At 43.0% G+C, this 22,359-nt stretch overlaps 1 protein-coding gene across 1 annotated transcript in view; it reads right to left on the bottom strand.

Moving 5' to 3' along the window:
- Positions 1-22,359, bottom strand: part of SRRD (SRR1 domain containing) — a 101,840-nt gene that overhangs the window by 11,284 nt on the left and 68,197 nt on the right. Inside the window, exons 4-5 of the mRNA XM_086943138.1 lie at positions 21,928-22,026; positions 6,962-7,113 (exon numbers count right to left, since the gene is read on the bottom strand). Of these exons, the coding sequence (XP_086799264.1) occupies positions 6,962-7,113; positions 21,928-22,026 (251 nt within the window). The remainder of the gene's footprint in view (positions 1-6,961; positions 7,114-21,927; positions 22,027-22,359) is intronic.

Here is a 22,359-nt window from a genome sequence, read left to right as displayed (position 1 = left end):
TTTGCAATAAATTAAATGTCCGCTTGTCTGCATGTATATATATGAAGGACTGGTGCCTCACAATGAAATAACTAGAGGCATTGCACAGTTGTCTATGTGGTTTTGTACAGTAATTTGTTGCATGTATTTTTCTGCATTTGTGTATTCTTTGAATGTATGAATTTGTCAATGATTGTGTTTTTCTTGATGACATATGAAAAAAACTTTTGAAAGCAGTTTTTATAAAGCATAAATTAATTTAATCAAATAGTTGTCCAACCTAGTAATTTGTAGACTACGTGGCCTAGTGTGTGAAATCGAACGTGTCTGGCCATTGGTTTCTGTTTAATGAATTGTAGTGGTCCAGGCCAGTCAGTGACAGGACCCAAGCCTCCCCAGCTCCGGATCTGGTAATCAAATCCAACGCCACTTGTCAGGGTTGGGGTGCACATTCTGACCACATAAGGACAATGGCCAGAACAAGAAGAGGCTCTCCTTATCAATTGTCTGGAACTCCTCACAGGGTTCTGCGTGGTATGAAGCCTAGCGACCAACAAAGTGTCCTGTTCCATTCTCATCAAGATAGGCAATATCTCGGCTGTAGGGCGTGTATATATATATATATATTACTTGGAGGGTACCCGGTCAAAAGTTCTGACCAGAGACTTTTGGAATCACTGCCTGGAGAACAAGTTGTCGATTACAGTGGAATATCTTCAAGGGCCCCTAAACCAGGCTGCGGACTGGCAGTCCTTCCACCTAAATGATTACAATTCATGGAAAATAGACCCTCTTCCATTTCAGAGGGTTATGGATTGGTGGGGTCCCTGCCAAATAGACCTCTTTAAGTCCTGACTCAACCATCAACTACTGCGGTTCTTCAGTTGGCGTCCGGACCCTCTCGCAGGAGTGACCAATGCCTTCCTCCAGGTTTGGAGTCAGATTCTGGGGTATGCGTTTCCGTCCTACTCGATCACCAGACTCACTGCACTGGTCAGACGTCAGAAGGGTGAGGTGATACTTGTGACACTGCTTTGGAAACAGCAAGCCTGGTATCCAGTTCTTCTTGAACTTTCCATGGATTTTCCAATTCCACTTCCCCAGACTCCGCATCTGCTGACAGATCCTAACGTCAACCTGCACCAAGTAGTTCAAAATGGAACTCTCTAGTTCAAGGCTTGGAGGATTACAGGCAGGGCTGGACTGGCAGTTGCATGCCCCTTGCAATCCGCTGGTGCGCCGCAAGGGTTAGGGCCGGTTTTGGGGCCCGGGGGGCTGTTTTTGTTACAGGGCCGTTTATACAGCTGCAAAAAATCGTCCCTGTAACAAAATCGGCCGAAAACCAGCCCCGGCAAAGAGCTCGGTCGCACCCCCAACACCCAGCCAGCCGAACACTTTGCTGGGGCCGGTTCTGGTTCCCAGTCCGCTCTGATTACAGGGGACGTTGGGAAATCCCAGGCCTTTTGCGCAGGGTGCCTCTCTTATTGGGCAAGTGTGGGCCGACTCTACGATCAAGAGATAGGGTTCGGCCTGGCGTAAATTGTCAAGCTGGTGTCTGGGAAGGGACCTTGATCCCATGGGGCAGATGAAATGTATATCTTACCTCAGAATTAAAACCTGCAGATCAGCCATAGCTGTGGGGCATATGCCTTTTCAGGACATACTGTGCGGGGATATCCTGTGGTCTGTCGACTCTTGAGGGGTATCCGCTTGTTCTTTCCAACGGTATTGCTCTCTCTGGGATGTCAAAGTAATCTTGTAAATGCTTCCCTCAGAGCAAGTCAACCAATACTTGTCCCGTAAGGAACAATCAGGTAAGCTGGCTATTTTGTGGTGTCTTATTTTTTGTAAGAGAGTGTCTGATGTTCGCACACTGTATATTACAGCGTGTATGCTTAGCGCTGAGGGGGTGTCCTTCACTGTTCCAAGATGCACTATGTCTAATACTAGAGTGTTTCACTACTCCGCTTTCCCAAGTTGTGTGTGGTTCACTTTCTCAGAGCTTAAAAAGCCATGACGAAAGAGTACCTTCCTCCAGGAACAGCTCAATTATTTATTTCTATTAAGGAACCTTTTAAGCCTGTTTCGGGAACGACTAAAGCCAGTAGAGCGAAATGGGTTTTACAAGAAGCCAGGATTAATACATTAGTCTTTGGGGCTCCCTCCACTAGTGGAGCGAAGGCTTTCAAGCCCTTCTCCCTGGGAAGCCGCTTAGAAGATATTCTCAGGGCAGTGGACTGGTCTTCAGACTCGACATTTAAGACCTTTTATTTTAAGCCAATTACTGGAATGGCAACACTGGTTGTCGACCAGTTTCAAATTAGCAAACTCGGAGCCTCGGTCCGGACTTAGAATATAGAATTTCCTAGCTATTGTCAAGGAAAGTTTCAATTCTATTAAAGACGCAGAGGCGAAGATTATTCCTCCAGATTTGGTACACTCAATCACCCTCCATGTATCCTAAGAGGCCTTAGGAGTTGAAGAAGTATATTTATGAGGGTTATCGTAACATCAGTGGTTCAATGTTTGTTCTGAAGTAAGTCTATAGCTATGTTTTTTTGTTCATGAATCTTGTGATCTTATCGTTATTTTAGTTTTTTACAAAGTTTGTTGACATTGATGACTAGTTTCGGACATTATTTATAGTATTGGGAACCTATCTGTATCTTATTTATTTAAACAGTTTTATATAACGTTGGCTAGACCCGAAGGTATCAGAGCGCTTAACATAAGGTCAACAATGTTACAACAATGAAAACAATTACACTTTACTTCAAAAAAATGCAACACCTTAAAGGGAGAGAAGAAGAGACAAGTAGAGAGGAAAGAGGGGTAGTGAGAGGGGAGAGGGCAAGGGGAAAGACAGAATGAGAGTCAGAGGGAAAGTCAGCCCAAAGACCGAGTGGGTAGGTGACGGCCGAGGCGGTAATCCACAGCCAATCTCCCCTATAGGTCTCATGGTCGATCCATCGGGCATTGATCAGAAAGATAGAGAGGTGATAAGGAAAAGGCAGAATTGCAGAAATACTATGAATCAGAGATCTTACTATGAAAAGTAAATGCCCCCCCATTTCAACCCATAAACAAGGTAGACCTCTACCACTTTCTTGGACAGTTCTTGTCTTAGGGAGGGGAGAGGGCAAGGGGGAAGACGGAATGAGAGTCAGGGGGAAGACGGAATGAGAGTCAGAGGGAAAGTCAGCCCAAAGACCGAGTGGGTAGGTGACGGCCGAGGCGGTAATCCACAGCCAGTCTCCCCTATAGCTCTCATGGTAGCTCCATCGGGCATCGGTCAGAAAGATAGATAGAGAGGAGATAAGGAAAAGGCAGAATTGCAGAAATACGATGAATCAGAGATCTTACTATGAAAAGTAAAGGCCCCCCATTTCAACCTATATACATCCTATTTACAAGGTAGAGCTCTACCACTTTCTAGGACAGTTCTCTTCTTAGGGATTCTTTCTTCAGCCAAGACGTTGAATGAGCTCCAAGTTCTAAGCACTAATAAGTTGAAGTACCACTCCGTTGAGGCAAGCTTGACAGTAAAGATATATCGGGAGAAGCATCAATTTAGACTGGAATACCAGATTAGACCCTACTCACAGACCTTGTATTTCAATACTATGCACAGGTTTCTCATTGAAACTGGTTTCTTTTGCATGATATATATTGTTCTGGGGCAAATTCCGGATGAATGTGCTGCCCTTGCGAGCCAAATTTGTTTAGCATAATTCTGTTATGGGCTCTGCTGAAGATTTGATATATTTTCTGCCTTATTTTTTGAGATTCTAAGACTGGATGTTCGTCCAGTTATATTGAAGCTAGTAAATGGTACTAGCTTGAAGGTTATCGTTTACACTTGATGGAGGGGTGGGGGGGGGGGAAGGGGGGTAAAACATTTTGAGTAATTTAATAAATCAACGTTATGACTTATGCTATTTTTTACCTGCTATCAGAAGTTAGCACATACTTACCTAGTAAGCTGAACTAATTCCTCCAGGATTAAAGCAGCCACATCTAGTGTTTTGAACAAGGCACAAATCCCAAATATTTGCAGGGCTACTACTTAGAAATCAGTTCGGACTTCTGCTGATCATGGAACAATACAACTGGGAGTCAGGCTTTCAGATGCACTCCATTTGCATAGCTGTTCTTCCATCTTTCAGACTAGGTTCCAGGTTTAAGACCTTGTAAGTTTGAAAATGAGCAGGTGGAGTATTTATCAGAGCTGTTGTGATGGTAACTGAAGGCGAGGAGAAGAACAGCTCCACACACAAAATGCTACTATAATTCAGCATGGGGTGGAAAAATGAATCATTGGACAAACACACCAAGCAAAAACAAAAAAGACCCCCCAAAAGAAATAAAGTTTTAATGTAACAGAAAGCTCTGAATAAGGCAAATGTGTTTGGGAATCATTTTTCAAAGAGCAGAAAAAGAAGTGCCAGCCAGATAAAAAGTGCATCCAAACTTCCCAACAAATGAATATTTTTTACTCTTCCTTTTCACAAAATGTATAACTCGGCTCATGTTGACTAACTGAAGTTTGGGATCACCGATTGTAGGATACAAGGTCAGCCAGATACTAATTTAGGTGGACCGTTCCTATCATCCACCCAGTCATAGAAAATAAATGATCCCCTACCATTAATGGGTTTGAGTTTTTGCAGGGTGCATGATGAGAAAGGAGGTCATTTTATCCTTTCACTGAGGAAAGATAAAACAACACACATGCTGACTAGAGAGATTGCCTTGTTCAAGACGCCCAGCAACATATTGAGTTTCAAATTTTTTACTTCATGAAAAATTGTCCCAGATATCAGGGAGCATGTTTGTGAAAACAGGACAGATAAAGGGTGTAGCAAACTCTGATCTGTTTCCCCAGGAGAGCCAAAATATAGATGGAGTGTAGAGACCTGTGAGAAACAAGGCTCTTCATTTAATTTTTAGTGGTGACAAATCAAAGGATATCACTCCTGCCTGATACACCAAAGGAGATGAAGTGCAGATCACGGATGAGGCAGGAAGACTAGCTACCCACTCAGTTTCTTTTTTTTCATTACACAAATTGATTGTTCGATCTGCTACACTGTAGGGAAATGCAATGCTGACAGTCAGTACAGGCTATGTAGGCACACCTAGCACCAGGAAGCGTGGCTGTCCACATATCAAGCCCATTGTGCGGAGCAAATCGAAGTAACATTTCTCAAATGAAAATAAATAAAGCTACTCCCATAAAATGTATCAAAAAAACACAGGTCGGACCTCCTAAACCGGTCCATTGTGATCACTTTGCAATATATAAATATCTGAAAGTGACTGGTATGTGACTTGTGATTCACTGGGTTGAAGGCAGCTCAGCAATCCGGTAGTACAAACCCTGTCTAGGTATTCATTGACAATGGAAACCTAGGTCTATAGTAGCTAAAAGGTGGCCCTAAAAAGATGTTATTGAGTGAGTAGATTTTTCTTACACAAAGTAGATAGAGCAATCAGTGCAAATCACCTCTTTAGGGGTTTATGATTCAAACATGGGTATGATTCCATATACATTCCATGAAGCCAGTGAACCTCATCCACAACTCGAGTGTGTTGGGTAGTTCAGAATATGTAGGTACATTTAGACAATTGCTTTGAAAAATAAACTGAACCAAGGTGCTCAACTGAATCTCTTCAAGGTGAGGACTTGGTTCTCAAATTAACAAGTAGATAGTGATTTAGGTTGTTTCTGAAGGAAAAATAAAGTCATGGGATCGAATGGCCAAGGTAAAATTAAAGCCTTGTCAATTGTATATCTCTCCATATGAAACAGCAAAGTGCTATTGGAACACATGGCTGAACCTCATGACTTCGTAATCTTTGAGAATCGACATTAATTTATTATGGTTGGTGTTCTACAAAATAACATTTATTTATTGATCTGAAAAGCAAAGAAGAGTAAATCTACTCCTCATTAAGGGCATAATTAGGAGTCCATGGACTTGTGGTTGTGCAGTGCCCTCCCGACTGACCTATTACGATTAGGGCAGTAGGACTGCCATTGCCAGGCTGTAGCTGCCAGGGAACTGCTATTCCCTGGTGGTGTTGCGGCAGTCAGGAGACATAAATATGCTTGGCAGGACCACCACAGTCTCATCAAGCATATTATGAGTTTCCTCTCCACCATGGTTTTCATGGCTGTTCCTCCTCCTTGAAAACCCTGGTGGAGAGAAAAGAAAGGTTGTCATACAGGGCCCCCATGTGCCTCTGCGCTCTGTGGTGCATGCACGGGGGGGACATCTACCCCAGTTTATGCATGGCATTGACCTAATTAGTCCATGTTGTGCAAGAAATGTTTTTAACGTTTCCATTGCGGTGCCCATTTTCATGGCACCGCTGTGGGAATGTCAAAAACAAAGCCCGCCAGACAGGAGAAAACTCCTAATCTGGCAGGCTGCTTGACCACAGCTGTGGTGGGGCGGCAACGCACTGCCAAAGTCGTAATCAGGTTCTTATTATACTTACTCCGATGGTATATTGGTGTCTAAATGTTGCTACAACACAAATAAAAACTAGTTAAACTTTAGAATCTAATACAGAATGAAACATTATTCAAGAAGGACAAGGAAAGCCAAGCACACCAAAGTATCTTTCCTTAACTACTTGCTTTCTTAAACTGACGTCTTGTTAGGTTTCCTAAATATAGAAAGTCCTTCAAAATAGCACCTGTGTGTTGTGTTATTGTCAATTGAATAGCTCTACCATTAATAAGGTTTCTATCACAGTGGGTTGCCTTTTTACACATAAAACAATCAGTCAACAGAGTTCTGCCTCCTCTGACAACCATCTTGTGTATTTCCGAGAGATTTTGTGGGGTGCTAAATTAGAATCACATAAATGGTATTGTACAAGCTATCAGAGAAAACCGGATTCTAGCACAAAGTAAATGTAGAGCCGAATAAATAGTGGTTAGAAGAAAAGATCAGAGAAAAACTATACAAACCTTTGCTCAAAACCTTGAAAACTGTTTCCAATTATAACCGCTTTCGAAAGGCTGTCCACTGACCAGTTCTTCCACAGCAGATTGTTGTATAAAGCTTTACCGCAATGGATCATGTAGAATAGTGTGGGAGAGTCAACTCCTCGTTTTCCCTCCTACGTAGAAAAAAAGCGTTGACATTTTAAAGCTAGTTTCAGCTGGAATATTTGTAAACGATGTTGTCCGTGATAAAAAAACAAACGTTATATCTAGGATCGCATTGACAATTTCTTTTTGACATTCAGTTCCAGAACATCATATTATTGTACATAAAGTTGAAAACATACAAAGGATGCAAAGTCATACGCTGGGATTTTAAATAAGATTTGCTTTGCTATGTCCCATAATGGAGAAATATGTTTTCTAGGGGTGGGCGGAATTTGCGTAATCGCGTTATGCAAATCTCCGCAAAATGGTAAAAAATCTCTGCGAACACGCAGAAATTCCGTGAACATGCGGAAATTACTTGCCCGCAATGCTTTTTTACTGTTCGCAATCGCTGTTTGCGTGCTCGGGGAGAAACATCTCGCGAACATGCATTTGAGAACGCGAACAAGCAAAAAAAGTTCATGAAATCGCGGAATATAGAATTTTGGGCAATTTCGCGTTCCGCAGAACACAAAATTACCCAAATTCCGCAAATTCCGCTAGCGGAACACAATTTACCGCCCAGGCCTAATGTTTTCTTCATAAAACTTTATGCATGTGCCCAAGAAAAGAAATGTATACATTGAGATTCGAGGACTGGACCAGAGGAACAATATGTGGTAAGCAAATGCAGTTTAGGAACTTATAACTAGGGGAACAGACAAGAAGGCCAAGATACATTATGCATGAAATAATTTTAGTTTGGAGAAATACTACAACCATGTAAAGCTACTTATTTACCCAGCAGCAGGCTCTTAGTTCCAAAGCAGGAGGTTGGGATTATGCACTTTCTACACCAATAACCTTTGTACCTGTATGCCCACAAAGACATTCATTGCATCAATTTGTCTCATGAGACTACCAAAGAACTGAGCAAGACAGACACCTAGTTTAGGTCAGTAATATGCCAGCAGTAGGTCTCCGTTACCCCCAATGAACCAATGGAAGTAGAAACTCAGCAGTTTTTGAAGAACAGAGGAAGCCTTTTTATATAGGCTGGGTTTCTCGGTTTCAGTTAAAAGTGATTGCAACTGGTAAACACCACTAAAGGGAATATTTCCATTTCAGTAGGAACCAGAAAATCTTGCATTTTGCCTCCCTTTTACTGCTTTGGTGTCAAACTGTATAAGTGTGGCCCTTACCTCTAAGCACGTTTCTGTGAAGTATGCTCCTTCTATGATTCACTCTTTCCAAGGTAAGCCACCTAACATGACCATGTGACCATCCATAAGCTCTCAAGACCCCCCCCCCCGAGCATCTACTTCCATGACTGTTTTGGGAGCATGGCTCACCTTACAAGCATCTACTTCCATGCCTGTTTTAGTAGCATGGCTTACCTTATAAGGCTTTAACTCACTGTTTACTTCATATTGCTGTGTAACCGGCAGCAGGTTAGCAGAAGAACTCTAAGTAGAGTTTCAGTTCAAGGCAAGTGCCAACTACCTGATATCAACTTACTGTTCACAGCCAAATCCAACTCATCATACTATGAAAACGTTATACTAATAATAACTAGCACACTGTCTCAAAAGCAAAGTTAAACCCCTGTAGCATGTTACACATCCAATCTTGAAGTCTGAGCATGGTGTCAGTGTATGTTAGCATCATAGATGAATTTTTGTCAACAAGCAGAACCCAAAGCAAGAACACAACAGTCAGATACTCAGTAAGCTGGGGGCAGGATCCAGCCAAGCAGTGGCCCTGTTACCATCACCCCGCTCCTCCTATGCCCCCGTATGAACCATGTATCAAGATAATCAAGTCTTAATACATATCGCTATCCATGCACATCCTTGTCAAGGGGTAGGACTGGACTGCTGGGAATGAGGGTTTGATTACTAGGAAGTTAGACCAGCAGGAAGGTAAGAAAGTACATTTATTTGAAAGAGTAAAATCTGGGAAAGGTTTCAAGTAATGGAGTTAGGAGCAGGGAAGAAGGATTGAATAGTTGACTAATTGAAAGCTATGATTTTGTAGGAGCAAATAAAGAGTAACTACTGATAATCACTGCTTTTTGTATTTTTTTTAAAACTTTGGAAAAACACTCCACCAAATTTCACAACAAATAGAAACTGAAAAAAAATACTTATATATAGGTTTCTGTGATGGTCAAAATTAAGATTAGAAGCCCTGATTATTAGACATTTGAATTGTGAAACATAATTGTTACCAGACTGGATTCATGAGATAACCAAAAATTTTAAAGCCAAGGACAGTGAACCATAAGTCGATGAAGTACCAAAAATTGGAATTAAACCACTGCCGTAGATTCACAAATACTGAACAAATATATTTCCAGAGGAATACTAAAATGAATGACGTGCCACATGTCTAGGAGCTGTTTTTATAAGATATGCATTATACTGTGTGCAGCATAAGGTGTTTCCTTTAGGGCAATGTGTGCACCCAGGCCAGATAACATTAACTGCTAACTTTACAACTACTATGCCTACAAATTATAACAAAATGTTAATTCTTTTTAACTAAGGATATACAATGATGAAATATTTCATAGATTAGAATTCTTTCAACATTTACCCATTTGTCAGTCTAAGAATCAATGCACTCTTAAGCAGACCCCCCAGGATATAGCGGCATAGATTTGCAAATTTAGCGGCACACAAATGGAAATTTAGCGGCACAAAAATGAAGATTTAGCGGCATTATTGCGGCACTTTATTTTACTGTTAATTATTCCTTTTTAGCCTTAAATCTATGCAAACTAATTTGGCAGAGTATTTAACTATGCAATAGGCATTATTAACGGTATTAGAGTTTATTTGCTATATTCTCCTTTGCGGTAACATTCCAGGATCAAAAGCTCAGTCAAGCACAGGAAGACCCCAGAGACGCCCCTGACCATGGAGACCCCACTGAGCACTGACCATGAAGACGTCAGGGACACCTCGGACCATGGAGACATCATGTCCTCACCCTCTCTTCCAACAACAATGCTGTTACAGGAAAGAGTTTAAAATGTTTAAAATGACAGCGCTATTAACTGGCCCACTCTGTGAAGTGGCGCTAATGTCTTTGCATGGGACAGAAAACACTGGTCACTTTGCAAACACTATGTCTAGTTGCATGCAGTTATTTCCCATGTATTGTAATGTATCTTGTATTTATTTACCTCTGCCGTCCCGAGGCTGCAGCTCGAACAGAATATGCCAGAGAAAGACCACATTTCCAACAAAATGCTTCTTTCTTTTTTGGATTCATTTCACAAGGCAACGAATGAAGGAGATGAGAACCGCTTGCTGAAGTCACGGGCTTCCTTCAGCAAGCTTGGATGGGGGGCATAGGGCTCCACGGACCACTGACCAGCAATGCTCTACCCCTCCCGCCCGCCCCCCCTTAATTCCTGAACCTGCCGACGGAACAGAAAATGCCTGAGAAAGATGCCTTCCCCAAAAAATGTTCCTCTCCTATTTTTCATTGATTAAATGTGGGAACGAATGAATGAAACTTGAGAGAAGGCAAGAACCGCGTGCTGAGGTCACGGTTTTCGTCCAGCAAGCTCGGACGAGGGGAGACGCAGGGAGCTGGGTGGAGGGTGGGTAGGAGAAGCCCCCGCTGCCCCACAGAACTTTCAGGTACTCGGCTTCATGGGGGAGGAAGGGTTGTAATTCTACACGTACCGAGCCCTGCGCTCTCCATAATCATTCCGAAATGTGGCTTTATTTATACAAACGGAAAGAGCACTTTCTCAAGCCGAAATTCAAACACGGCTTTCTCAGAGACTCGCCTCATCTTCCAAAGCGCATGGACCTAAATCCCCTAATGCGGTACAGGCGCGCAGCAGGAGTAAAGAGGCGGCGATTACGGCTGTACAGCGCCACGTAGTGACGTGTGCGCGTACAGCCAATAAGGTGTCACCATTTTTTTGCTGCCAGCCGGAGTCCATTTTCGCGGCAAAAACGTTAAATATTGCGGCCATCGCACCCTTCAGCTGATTTCGCGATTATTTTGCAAATCGCGAAATCGCGAAATGCTGGAGGGTCTGCTTAAGGCCTATCCACCTGATTGACCTACACTCCGTCTAGAATCCGTGACCGAGGGCCACACTGATGACAGTAAGGTAACGGTTGGGGGAGGGAAGTTGGGGGGGGGGGGGGGGGGGGTTTAGGGGGTCAGTGATGGTAAGGTAGGTGTAGGGTAAGTGAAACATATACATGTAGTGGCTGAACTGCATAATATGCAATCAGAAAACCTGGGATTAATCCTGGCTTCCCTACTTTACCTTATTGTGTGAATATGTCTGTCAGAGCTGAAAGAATGAAGTACCTCCATTCAGGAGGATGTCAAAAGGGGTAAGATCAAGCGGAGTCCGATTTCTCTATGCTTGCTATAAGCAGAATTTCATTTTTGCCCAACTGAGGGAAAGTGGAGGGTTCGACCTTGGTTTTATTGTCTGTGGTCTTTTCGATGGTATAGTGGTCCAGATATAGCGTGTATATGAGCCTGACTTTCACAAGAAAGTGACTGGCAAGTAGCTCACAATGCACTTCAGAAGGGGGAGGGCCTGCTCTTGAGGTACCAGGTTTTAAAACGGAGTTGCCAGTGGTATACATTGACCCGATCTGCAAAGTCCTCCATCCGAGCTCTCTGGAGCGGGCATTCATTTTTTTTTAGGGATTTTTATATAGGCCTGTTTAGAGGTGTCCTCGTAGTGGACCCTCCACTTACTTTCACATTTTTGTAGTTGTTCTTCAATTCAATTAGCTCTGCTGAAAACCACTGAGTTTGATCACAAAGCAGGGATTTATTACTAGTTTTTAAGGAAATTAACACGTTTATAGAGGTTATAAAAGCTATCTAGGATGTAGAGACGTCTTCATCTAGTTCTGGGGCAGAGTTGCAGCCTGTGTGTGCAGTTTTGAACTGCTATTTCCACCTGGCAAAATACACCGTTGCCATATCAAAATCTTCATTTGTAATGCATATGTCACCCATAGGGTAAGTTCTAAACAGCTTAAATAGAAGAGTGCAATGTATTAAAAAAGATGGACATGTACTTTTAACTTTTTCAGATACTGGTAGTGAAGAACTCTTAAGTTCATTTTTTACTACAGCAAGGCCTGCCTCTCCGATAGGCAAATGCTAGGTTAGCTTATTACATTTAATAACTGATAACTTTCAGTTGGAAGCTGGTACGAATGTCAAGTTGGGTGTCTAAGGAAACGTAATTTATAGCCCTTTTTAACAGTAAATTCTGATTTTAGGTCACGACTCAGAAAATGCCACTTATAGAAATTGGCATTCTCCTGTCCCAACCATTTGGTGTCTGCAGTCTGTATCTTGCGTCACATGACTAGGTGTATCTGGCAGTTGATCTTTGTGTATACAAGGGAAATTGGTGTTTGCAGGATGGGGCATCTCTGACATGATGAGGGGCAAGTAGCTGTCACCTACCATACTTGTGCATCGTGAAGGCTCTGCCTGGGCACACAAAGAGTTTGGCACTAGTCTTTTGTAAGCCCAGCAAGCCCACTAGGGGTGGAAACCTCCAGAACCTTCTTCTTCAAAACTGGCATATTGGGCCCACAGACCCAATCTTCAGTACAACTGTGGAAGACTTAAAGACTGTAGCGTTGCTCTGCTTCAAGATGAGCTGCTACTCTGCTGCCCTGCTGCTTGAGTGGAAGGCCTGGGCCAGAATCTTGAACCCAGTACACCCAGAGTGACTCCAAGGGCTTGTTGGCGTGTCTCCTGATCAGATCCTCAGAGACAGAAAAGGCTCTAACCACCTTGAACCCATCACCTGGCCTCTGCAAGCTGAGAGTCTTGCCCACCCAAGTAGTGCCACCCCAGTCCTGGACCCTTGAAAATAGGACTGAAGGTGCTCTGCCAACCCAGCTGTGGTACCCATCGGAACCGACACGAAGAGATGTGAAGCTCTGCAATGCGTTAGACTTCTATGAGCTATGCTGTGTGTTTGTTTTCTTTGTCAAGTCAGAAAAACATAAAACTAAAACAATACTCCTCCTTCTTCATACTACCACATAAGGGCAGTCTTCTGTTGCTTAGCAAATAAGTATATGAATATTTATGTGCTTGGTATGTTAATTGATGAAATTAAGAAGATGGGAAAGTGTTATTGGATGCAAGTGTAAGAACTGAGATGTTATTTGAAAAGGAATGAATTATGTATGTGGTGAGGTGGTGTTGTGGGCAGAATTATATTGTTTGAGATTTTTGGGGACTGATTCAGTCATGGATGTTTTGATAGTGTGCCTGTTGGGGTCAAGTTTTAGATTCACAGCGTTTGAGGTAACAAGTTCAAATATTATCTTTACTCACTTTGAGGTGTTGGTGAAACATTTGTCGAGAATATAGTATTTAAGAATAACATTTGCAGCACAATGCAGAGTCCTTAGTAGGGAGAGGCTTTACCTCAGATGTAGCTTGTGCTGAAAGGGTTGAATGTGGCTCACGCTGAATGGTCTGCGGTGTGTGATCTAGGTTCAGGGCGAGGAAGACAGTAGCAAGGGCTGCAAGCAGGGTGCAAAAGAATATCTCAAGCTCGCGCTAAAGTTATTTTGACATGCCAATAACATAGCACATAGGGACTGGCTAAAAAAGACAAAGATTTGGTGGCCATTTTGGTAGGGGCTTATCTGCATATGGCATAAGCACCTAATGCAATTGACTGGGGACATGCTCCCAACAGGTTTTGCAGTTAAATTTACAAATCTCAGGGTCAGGTCAAGGCAGGCTAGTTGCTGAGGGTTATTGACCTCACACAGACAGCTAGTTAAAAAACAGTAAAGTTGGCAACAGGAACAATTGCTGGCCTAGCGTTACAGTTCAGGAGGATGTAATTGGTTGTTTCAAGAGGCAATAGGTCTTTACCCATAAAGAGGGAGCAGTCATAGAGGAAGTTTCACAAGAGGGCATGGTCAGCCAAAATGTTGTACACATGGTGAGTAGGGACACTTGTTTTAGTTTTCCCCAGTTAGTGGTGGAAGGCAGAATAACGACAGTGAACATTAATGAATATGCTAGAGAGTTTGGGTTTCCTTATAAACTGGAGAAGTCAATAATGGAGATAAATAGAACTTTTGAGTTCTTGGGACTAGAGGTCAACAGTTCAGGCTATCTTACGGTTGCCAGAGAAGAAAGTGAAACTGAAAAAAAGAAGAGGTACATCAGGTGTTGGCAAAGAATGAAGTGGATTTGAGAGCCCTGGCAGGGGTAAGAGGATTGTCATCAAATTAGGTATTACAGAGATCTTCAGCAGAACAAAGCATGTTGCTCGCGGAAGGGTCAATAGTAAGGAGACAAGGTGGCCTCATCAAGGGAAGCGAGACAGGAGCTAAATTGGTAGTTGAAAGATATTGGCGGTATGGAATAGTCGAGCTCTGTAAGAGACACGATAAGCCTGAATTTCATACTAGAGACAGATGTGCGACGCATAAGTGAGGGTTTGGGTAAGAGTAATGGAGCAGCAAAAATATGGTCAAGGAGAGAGCACAGCATACAAATTGTTTGGAAATGAAGGCTAGTTATTTTGTATTAAGGAGTTTTCATTGTATTTTAGAGAGGTGCTAGGTGTGGTTGAGAGTACACAATATTTCTTCAATTTGATAAAAACCGCCTAGGAAGAAGCAGATCAACAACATTTTTTGAACTAGCAAAGGAAATTTGTTACTATTGACTAAAAATACAAAAAATCTGTTAGATATGAGCACTTACCAGGATAGGAAAATTCTGTGATGCATTGGAACTCGAAGTCTTTCAAGGATTACAGCAATTGGAAGTTGAACTCTAAATATTTCCAGGCAATCAAGAGAGTTTGGGGTCCTTTGGAGAAAACTCTTTTTGCGTCCAGATTGCCATCTCAACTGCGAAGTTATTCAATTTTGAGCAAAGTCCGGGGTGTCTTGGGTGCTGATGAATTTCAGCAGGAGATTGGAGAAGGAGCTTTTCTGCCAGTGCAGCAGTAGGCTTGTCTTGTAGTGTTGGTGACTTTGTTCTGTCTCAGCCATGGTTTCTAGTTTGTAGAAACTGGCGGAGTAGGAACCCTTTTTTATAAAAGCAATGAGAGGAATTTTAGTAGACCTGAATGCAAAAGAGTATACTTGAAGAGCGGAGGTCTGACACTTCTTGTCTGGAGGGTAACTGGACATTTGCACAGCTCAATGGCCTTTCAGAGGCTACAATTCTCTTTCAACCAGGGTTGGTAAAGCCAGTGAAAGCTGGGCTGATCAGAGGTGTCTTTTGGTTGCGTGGAATGAGAGGCGGCTGTTCAGGTTTGCGGGTACGATGTTGTGAAGGGCCTTGTATGCGTTGTTGTGGAATTTGAAGGTTATTCTTCTTTCAACTGGAAGCCAGTGGAGATCACGGAGGTGTTGGGTGGTGGGACAACAATGGGGATGTAGAGGATCATTTATGCTGCGGTTTCTGGACAGTTTGGAGTTTGTGAGGGAGCTTCTCGTTGATTCTGGTGAGGAGAGTCTTGCCGTAGTCCAGTCTGCTGCTAAAGAGTGCATATGTCTTTCGAAGCATGTGGAGGGTGTTGAAGTAGGTTGAGGAGACAGCATTGATTTGGTGGTTCATTGTGAGCAATGAGTCCAGTATAATGCTTAGGTTTTATGCGTGGTCTGTCGGGGTTAGGGGTGATTTCCGACGGCCACCAGGAGTCGTTCCATGCAGAGGGGGTGGAGCCAAGGATGAGGACTTGAGTCTTTTCTGAGTTGATTTTCAGGCAGCCGTTCTTCATCCAGGTGGCGAAGGCTTTCATTCCTTCTTGGAAGTTGTGTCTGGTGATGTTGGGTTCGTTGGTAAGGGAGAGGATCAGCTGGGTGTTCTCGGCGTATGAGATGTTGTTGAGCCCGTGGTTCCTGACAATGGTTGCGAGCGGGGCCATGTAGACGGTGAAGAGGGAGGGGCTGAGAGAGGAGCCTTGGGGCACTCCACAGTTGGTCTCTGTCGGTTTTGAGAGGTACAGAGGGAGTCTGACCGAGAGCTCTGCCAGTGAAGGAGCGGATCCAGTTGAGGGGCCTTGCCGCAGATGCCAGCGTCGTGGAATCGGGTGACAAGGATATGGTGGGAGATGGTGAGAATGCAGCCAAGAGGTCCAGGAGGATGAGGGCTGCCATTTTCCCTTGGTCGAGGAGGGAGCGGATGTCGTCGGTAAAGGCGAGTACGGCGGTCTCGGTGCTGCGATTGCTTTAGAATCCGGATTGGGAGATGTCCAGGATTGTTGTTAGCTTCAATGAAGTTTACTAGCTGGGTGTTGATGGCCTTTTCAATCACCTTGGCTGCAAAGGGAAGCAGGGATATGGGCCTGAAGGTCTTGAGGTCCGTTCGCTTCATGGAGGGTTTCTTCATGAGGGGGTTGACTTCAGTGTGTTTCTAGTCATCGGGAAAGGTGGCGGTCTCAAAGGAGCAGTTGATGGTCTGGCTCGGTGGAAGATGTGGTGTGGGCAGGGGTCTGAGGGTGCTCCGGAGTGGATGCTTTTCAATGATCTTCAAGGTGTTTTCTGTCGTGAGTGAGATCCATTTGAGCAGGGTCTGTTGGGTGGTGTTGCATGAGGGGGGAGTTGGAGCGATGAAGTGGTCTTGGTTGTCAAAGTTGTCATAGATCATCTTGATCTTGTGATGGACGAAGGTGCTGAGTCTGTTGCTGAGGTCTTGGGTGGCTGGGACGTCTATTTTGCTGCTAGGTTTGGCGCAATCCTTGATGATGGAGAAGAGTTATTTGGGGTTGTGTGCGTTGGTGCGGATTTAGTCTTGGAGGGATTTCTTCCTTGTGGATTTGATGAGTTGGTGGTGTGCGTGGTGGCTGCTTTGTAGGTGGTGGGTGTTTAGGGGGTTTTGTAGTTCCTCCATGTCTTTTTGAGTCGTCTGGAGGAGCGTCTGGATTCTTGGCGTGCAGGGATGAACTAGCTTGCTTTCTTGATGTGTCTTCCGGTGGCTTTCTTGAGGGTGCGAGTGTGTACGCACTGTTCGTGATTCAGAAGCAGTGGATGTTGCAGGCTGCAGAGTTTGCGTCTGACATATTCGGTGGTGGGGTGCTGACAAGGGCGGAGGTGAGCTGGTCTTTGGGGGAGGCGGTGGGCGTGCTTGTGTACAGTGTTTTTTTAAGGAGAAGTGGATGCAGTGGTAATCTGTCCACAGGAGTTCAGTGGTGTGGCTGTAGGAGACGCTGTTTCCTCTGGTGAAGACAGGTTTGAGTGTGTGTCCTGCTGTGTGCGTGGTGACGGTGACTAGTTGTTTCAGACCTAGGAGGAAGGCTGTGTTTGAGTTGTCTTTAGAGAGTCATGGTCTCAAAGTACCAAAATAAAAAGCTACAACCAAGCTTGAAATGTATGGGTACGTGGTGCATGGAAACAGATGTGTATTCCTGGAAGTTCCTGTGGTTAAATTAGCACATTTTACAGGAGACCTTTGTGGTAAGGAATCTAGGTCTCTAATTTGTAATACACCTGTGGTGGTAGTAGACCATACTTAACTAACAAGCATTGGCATTGCCAATAGGTGTCGCTTTTGGCACCTTATAAGTATTTAGTTATGCAGCAAAATATCCTTGTTGCAACAACAGCAACTGTTGGATGGCTAAACACTTATAAGGTCCCAAAGGCGAGACCTATTGGCTATGCCAGCTTGTTTTTCTTATCTTACATACAGATAAGATGCATTTTAAGTCTGGATGGTGAATGAGTAAGTTGAATGCCCGCTGCTGACATCTTCTGAAATGTTCTAGTCACTAACTAGGTAATAGAAACACCTATTAACTTCATCACTCAGAAAGGAAACACGTGTGCATGCAGCGTGACAAAGCGACATGAAGCACTATATGAAGTATAATAAAAAGAAATGCAGCCAAAAGAATCTGCACTTGTCCTACAACATTCATTTAGATTAACTGGTATTTTGTGCATTCTAACAAATGTGAGGGATAGAATCAACTATTTCTATGTTCTAGGTTTTATTGGGGCAAAACAAACAAATAATGGTCACCACAGACCGTGCAAAAGGAAAAGTTCTAAATTTACTCCTAATGAATGTGGTTGATAAAAACAAATGCAAAAGTGCAGAGGGCGCCTTCAAATTCATGCAAGCATTAGATAGCCAATAAGTCTCACCTTTGGCACGTTATAAGTGTATAGCCATGAAGCACATTATCTGCTAACTAAGAGGAGACTACGGGCTCTGGCAGGCTGGGCGTGGGGTAAATAGAGGCAGATACCGTCATGCAATAGACAGCAGTAAAGAGTGTTGATTCCGTGCTTTTGGATGTTAAAATTAATTCCCAGAGTGAGTGCAGGACACTCGCAATGAAGCCTTAAACGATAACAATTTACATGAAATCACATCCTGAAAATTTGGTGTGGCCCCAAACCCTTTTCAGTGACATCAAACCATATTGCTCTAAAGCAAGGAATGATCTGTTTTGCAAAGAAGAGCTGCATAAAATGTGCATCAGGAACCTACATTTTTTCATAGGGTAGAAGAAGCATCAAATGCAAAATATATGGAAAGCCAACATTTGATATTTTACCTTTTAATGTAAAAGTTACTTCCAAACTAAATATAAACTATTTCCGGTATCAATCATTTTGACTAATATTCATTAATCTCCATCTAATTTGTGTTCCTAGAAACGCTAGTAACATATGATAACCACAAAGCCAAAGAATGTATTGTTTAAAAATAAACTTTCCTAAAAGCATTTGTGCATTATTATTCGGCTGATCAACCGCCACAGGTTAGGCTGAGAGAGGCAGCTGAAGCGCTAGATAATGCGCAAACCGGGTGGGCACAGTGGTACACTGCCCTCGAACACTGCTAGGATATGTTCATTTCGGTCTGTCGGATCAGACCTTCTCACCCCAGCCCGAGCCTCAACATGATTGCTCAAATCACGGACGGCGTCGCAGCAGAAACCATCCAGAGCAATTCTTTCAAGCCTTATACAAAGGAAGAGCCCAGTGTGATAGGAATGGCATGGACGAACAGGTACGGCTCTGAACTCAAGTAACCACAGCATCCTCCCCACTACCCCAATAGCAATAATCTTGAAAGCGGACTGGAAATACCGAAATTCACGGTTAATATTAAAAAACTATATACTGTAGAGCTGTGATGAATTTTGTTAGCAAACAGTGTAGCAAAGTTTGCTTCATACCCTCGCCTTCCGCTGATACACCACCACTGAGGGAGAAATAACACCACCCATGACATGTCGATGGGAGGGAGGGGTTAGTCCAATACCCGCCGTGTTTTCTTCGTTGCTTAATTTGTGTAGGTGGCGAGCACTGCTTTTATGTAACTGGACTCTGACCAAGAGAAAGAAATAGGAATGCGGAGAAAGGAGAAATAAAACCTAGAAGTTCCGATTTTCATACTACTTCCTTACGTCGCACTGGTGTTAGACAGAAGTAGGTCTTGAGCAACCTGCTGCACAACGTGCCTGTCCTGATAAGGTTGACTACTGGCTTGCTGAACTTCTGGATACGCAGATACAAAGAAGTTTAGCAATCCGAGCAGGTCACGGCGAACCTATAGCAGGCATGGGCCTGCGAACAGAACCAAAGCTTCCTGCCAGGATTTAAAGGCACAGACTCTTCTGAGAAGTGCTTCAGTAAATAATAAACCACAACAAGAGTGGTAACACATACCTTGAAAGGTTAGAACTGGACGAGTCTTATTATGCAGTTCATTTTTGGGTATATCATGTACATGCAACACAAGCTATAATGTATGCATGTCCACTTTATTGCATTAAGTATTACTAGGCAGGCATCAGCCTCGAAAACACGAATACTTATCGCAATGGTGCTCAAACTAACAAGCATCAGTAAATTAAGCCAGTTTAAGCTCTGCAGTGCTTCTTAGCAGTTTAGACGGTTACACAAAAGCTGTAACGCTGCCCTCTGAGCTATGATGGGAGCATTAGAAAACAAGCATTGGCTGCTTAGCTGTGACAGTGACGCAGCCGCCAGGCCTGAAAGTGAATCTTGGATGCATTTATAAGCTGAACACCTGGAAACTGATCAGCTGCCAGCACAGAAGTAGTGTTAAACAGAGATAAATTAAAAGATAGGCAGAGAGAAAGGAACTAAAGTAGAGGAGTTGACGAACACAGACAGTGAGAGCCGTGCGGCCGGAAAACTGACGCGGCCGCTAAAGTGATTGCGATCTTGGGCTGTAAGGGTGCCCGCGAGCGATGCACTTAATGAGCCATGACTAGACAGAAAAGCCAGATGGCGCCTGTGCTTGTGCGCGTAACCGCACGCTCGAGGCCAGATAAAAAGCTGGGGTCGGCTTTTTGAAGCCCACTCACTGAATGTCTCGCCAGGGCAGAGCATGCGCTGACTCAGGCGAGACCTACAAAGGAAAGCCAACTGTAAAGGATGGTTTGGTTTGTAGAGTGTTGAAAGGCAAGAAGTTGAGGAGACATTTATGGGCTGCAGGAAAAAAATCATTCTTTTTAGCATTACCAAGGAATGCTTTCTTAAGTTTGCACCAGATTAGTTGGAAATTGCCAACTTTTTGTGCGGTTCGTGCATTTTTACAGGAGAATTAGATGTGTGAGGTTTGGAGGCAATTTATAGATTTTGAAATCCAGAAGGAGTATTGTTTCAAAGCCCATTGTACAAGGGCTACAATGGTAAGTAAAGTGTTTGAAACGGGAGACAGGTTGGAAGGCATTCTGAAAGTGACATATTGGTCTAATGCAGATGTATATTCGAAGTTTTACATGCGGCCTGTAAAGCATATATCAAACAAAGTTATGAAAAGCTTGGAATACTGTCTTGAGATAAAACAGCAATTCTCAATGGTTTAGTGTCAAGAAACTATTTTGAAAGATTATTGTGAAACTCATTTTAGGTCATTTGTTTGCTTAGTCTCAGGTAATTGTAATTGCATTTATATAGCGCTTACTACACCTGACGAGGCGTCAAAGCACTTTTTCGGCAAGTAGCACGCTACTCTGGAAACCAAAAAGGATTAGTGGTGAATTAGCATACGGAAATATGAAATAAATTTGAGTGGTGGACATGTTCGTCTGTTACTTGGATTGAAAAGGGTAGTGGAAGGATAGAAGAGGGAAGAGTTAGCATTTATATAGCACTTGTTACCCCTGATGAGGTATTGAAGTGATTTTCGGCAGGTAGCACATTACCCCGGAACCCAAACAGTGTTAGTGGGGAATTACTTAGTATAGGGAAATATGCAATTTATTTGAGCGGTGACATGTTAGTCTGTTATGTGAAATGAAAAGGATAGTGATCTGACAATGTACACTGCTCTTAATGTTTTAGATCAATGATACTCAAAGTATTGTCCGGGGGCTGCTTGCAGCCCTCTTTACCTTTTTACATGCGGCTCCCTCTGTTGAACAGCAGCACGAGCTGCTGTAAAGTTGCTGAGCACTAATAATCAGAAAAAAATGTTAAATAAAAAGGCAAGCATTTATTTGCAGATTAAATGAAGTTATGAAGTATCTACGGAGGTGCCCTGCACTCCTTAACTTTAGTTAAACTGCAAATAAATGCTTGCCTATTTAGTTAACATTTTTGCAGACCTCCTTAACAATCCCATAATCATCCAGAACCCCTACTGCCACCCTTCTGGCATCAGTGTGGCCCTCGGTCACACCACAGACTATACTTTGTGGCCACTGGGCAAATGTTTGTGGGTACCCATGTTTTAGACTATTAAAGGAGGGGAGGTTAAAATATGCATAGTGTGTGTTTCTTTCTTTATTCTTTACTAACGTTCTGTATAAAGAAATAGTGACTATGCAGATTTCATACGTTTGCTTTCCTCACCTCATTTTCCAGTATGGCAGACAAGCCCAAAATCTTAAGAACATCAAGTTCGGAGCCCGTAAAAGATGGATCATAAATATGACAGTGACATTTCAGTATCTGTATGAAAAAAAAACATAATTCAGTTTCAGTATATAACTGAGGTAAAGCTAAACGATGCTTACATAAATAAACGCTGACCAGTGTGCCAGAGACTGTCAATAAACAAAGGGTAAGAAACATAACCAAATGAAGTGTGGAAAATAATATTTCATTGTTGTACCCCAGTCCATATCAGTAATAACATAAAAGTTATGAATAAACCCTTACTAGATTACAAAGGAAAAAACAAAAAAATATGTGTAGACATTGGCTTAATTATTCACCAATTTCTTTAGATGCACCACAAGTACCATCTGTATACATACTATTTTATGGAAACAGGATCTCCAA

This window comes from Lissotriton vulgaris, chromosome 11, assembly GCF_964263255.1.
Source record: "Lissotriton vulgaris chromosome 11, aLisVul1.2, whole genome shotgun sequence".
Lineage (NCBI taxonomy): Eukaryota > Metazoa > Chordata > Amphibia > Caudata > Salamandridae > Lissotriton > Lissotriton vulgaris.
Note: the sequence above shows the minus strand (reverse complement) of the source record. Positions and strands in the feature narration are given on the sequence as shown.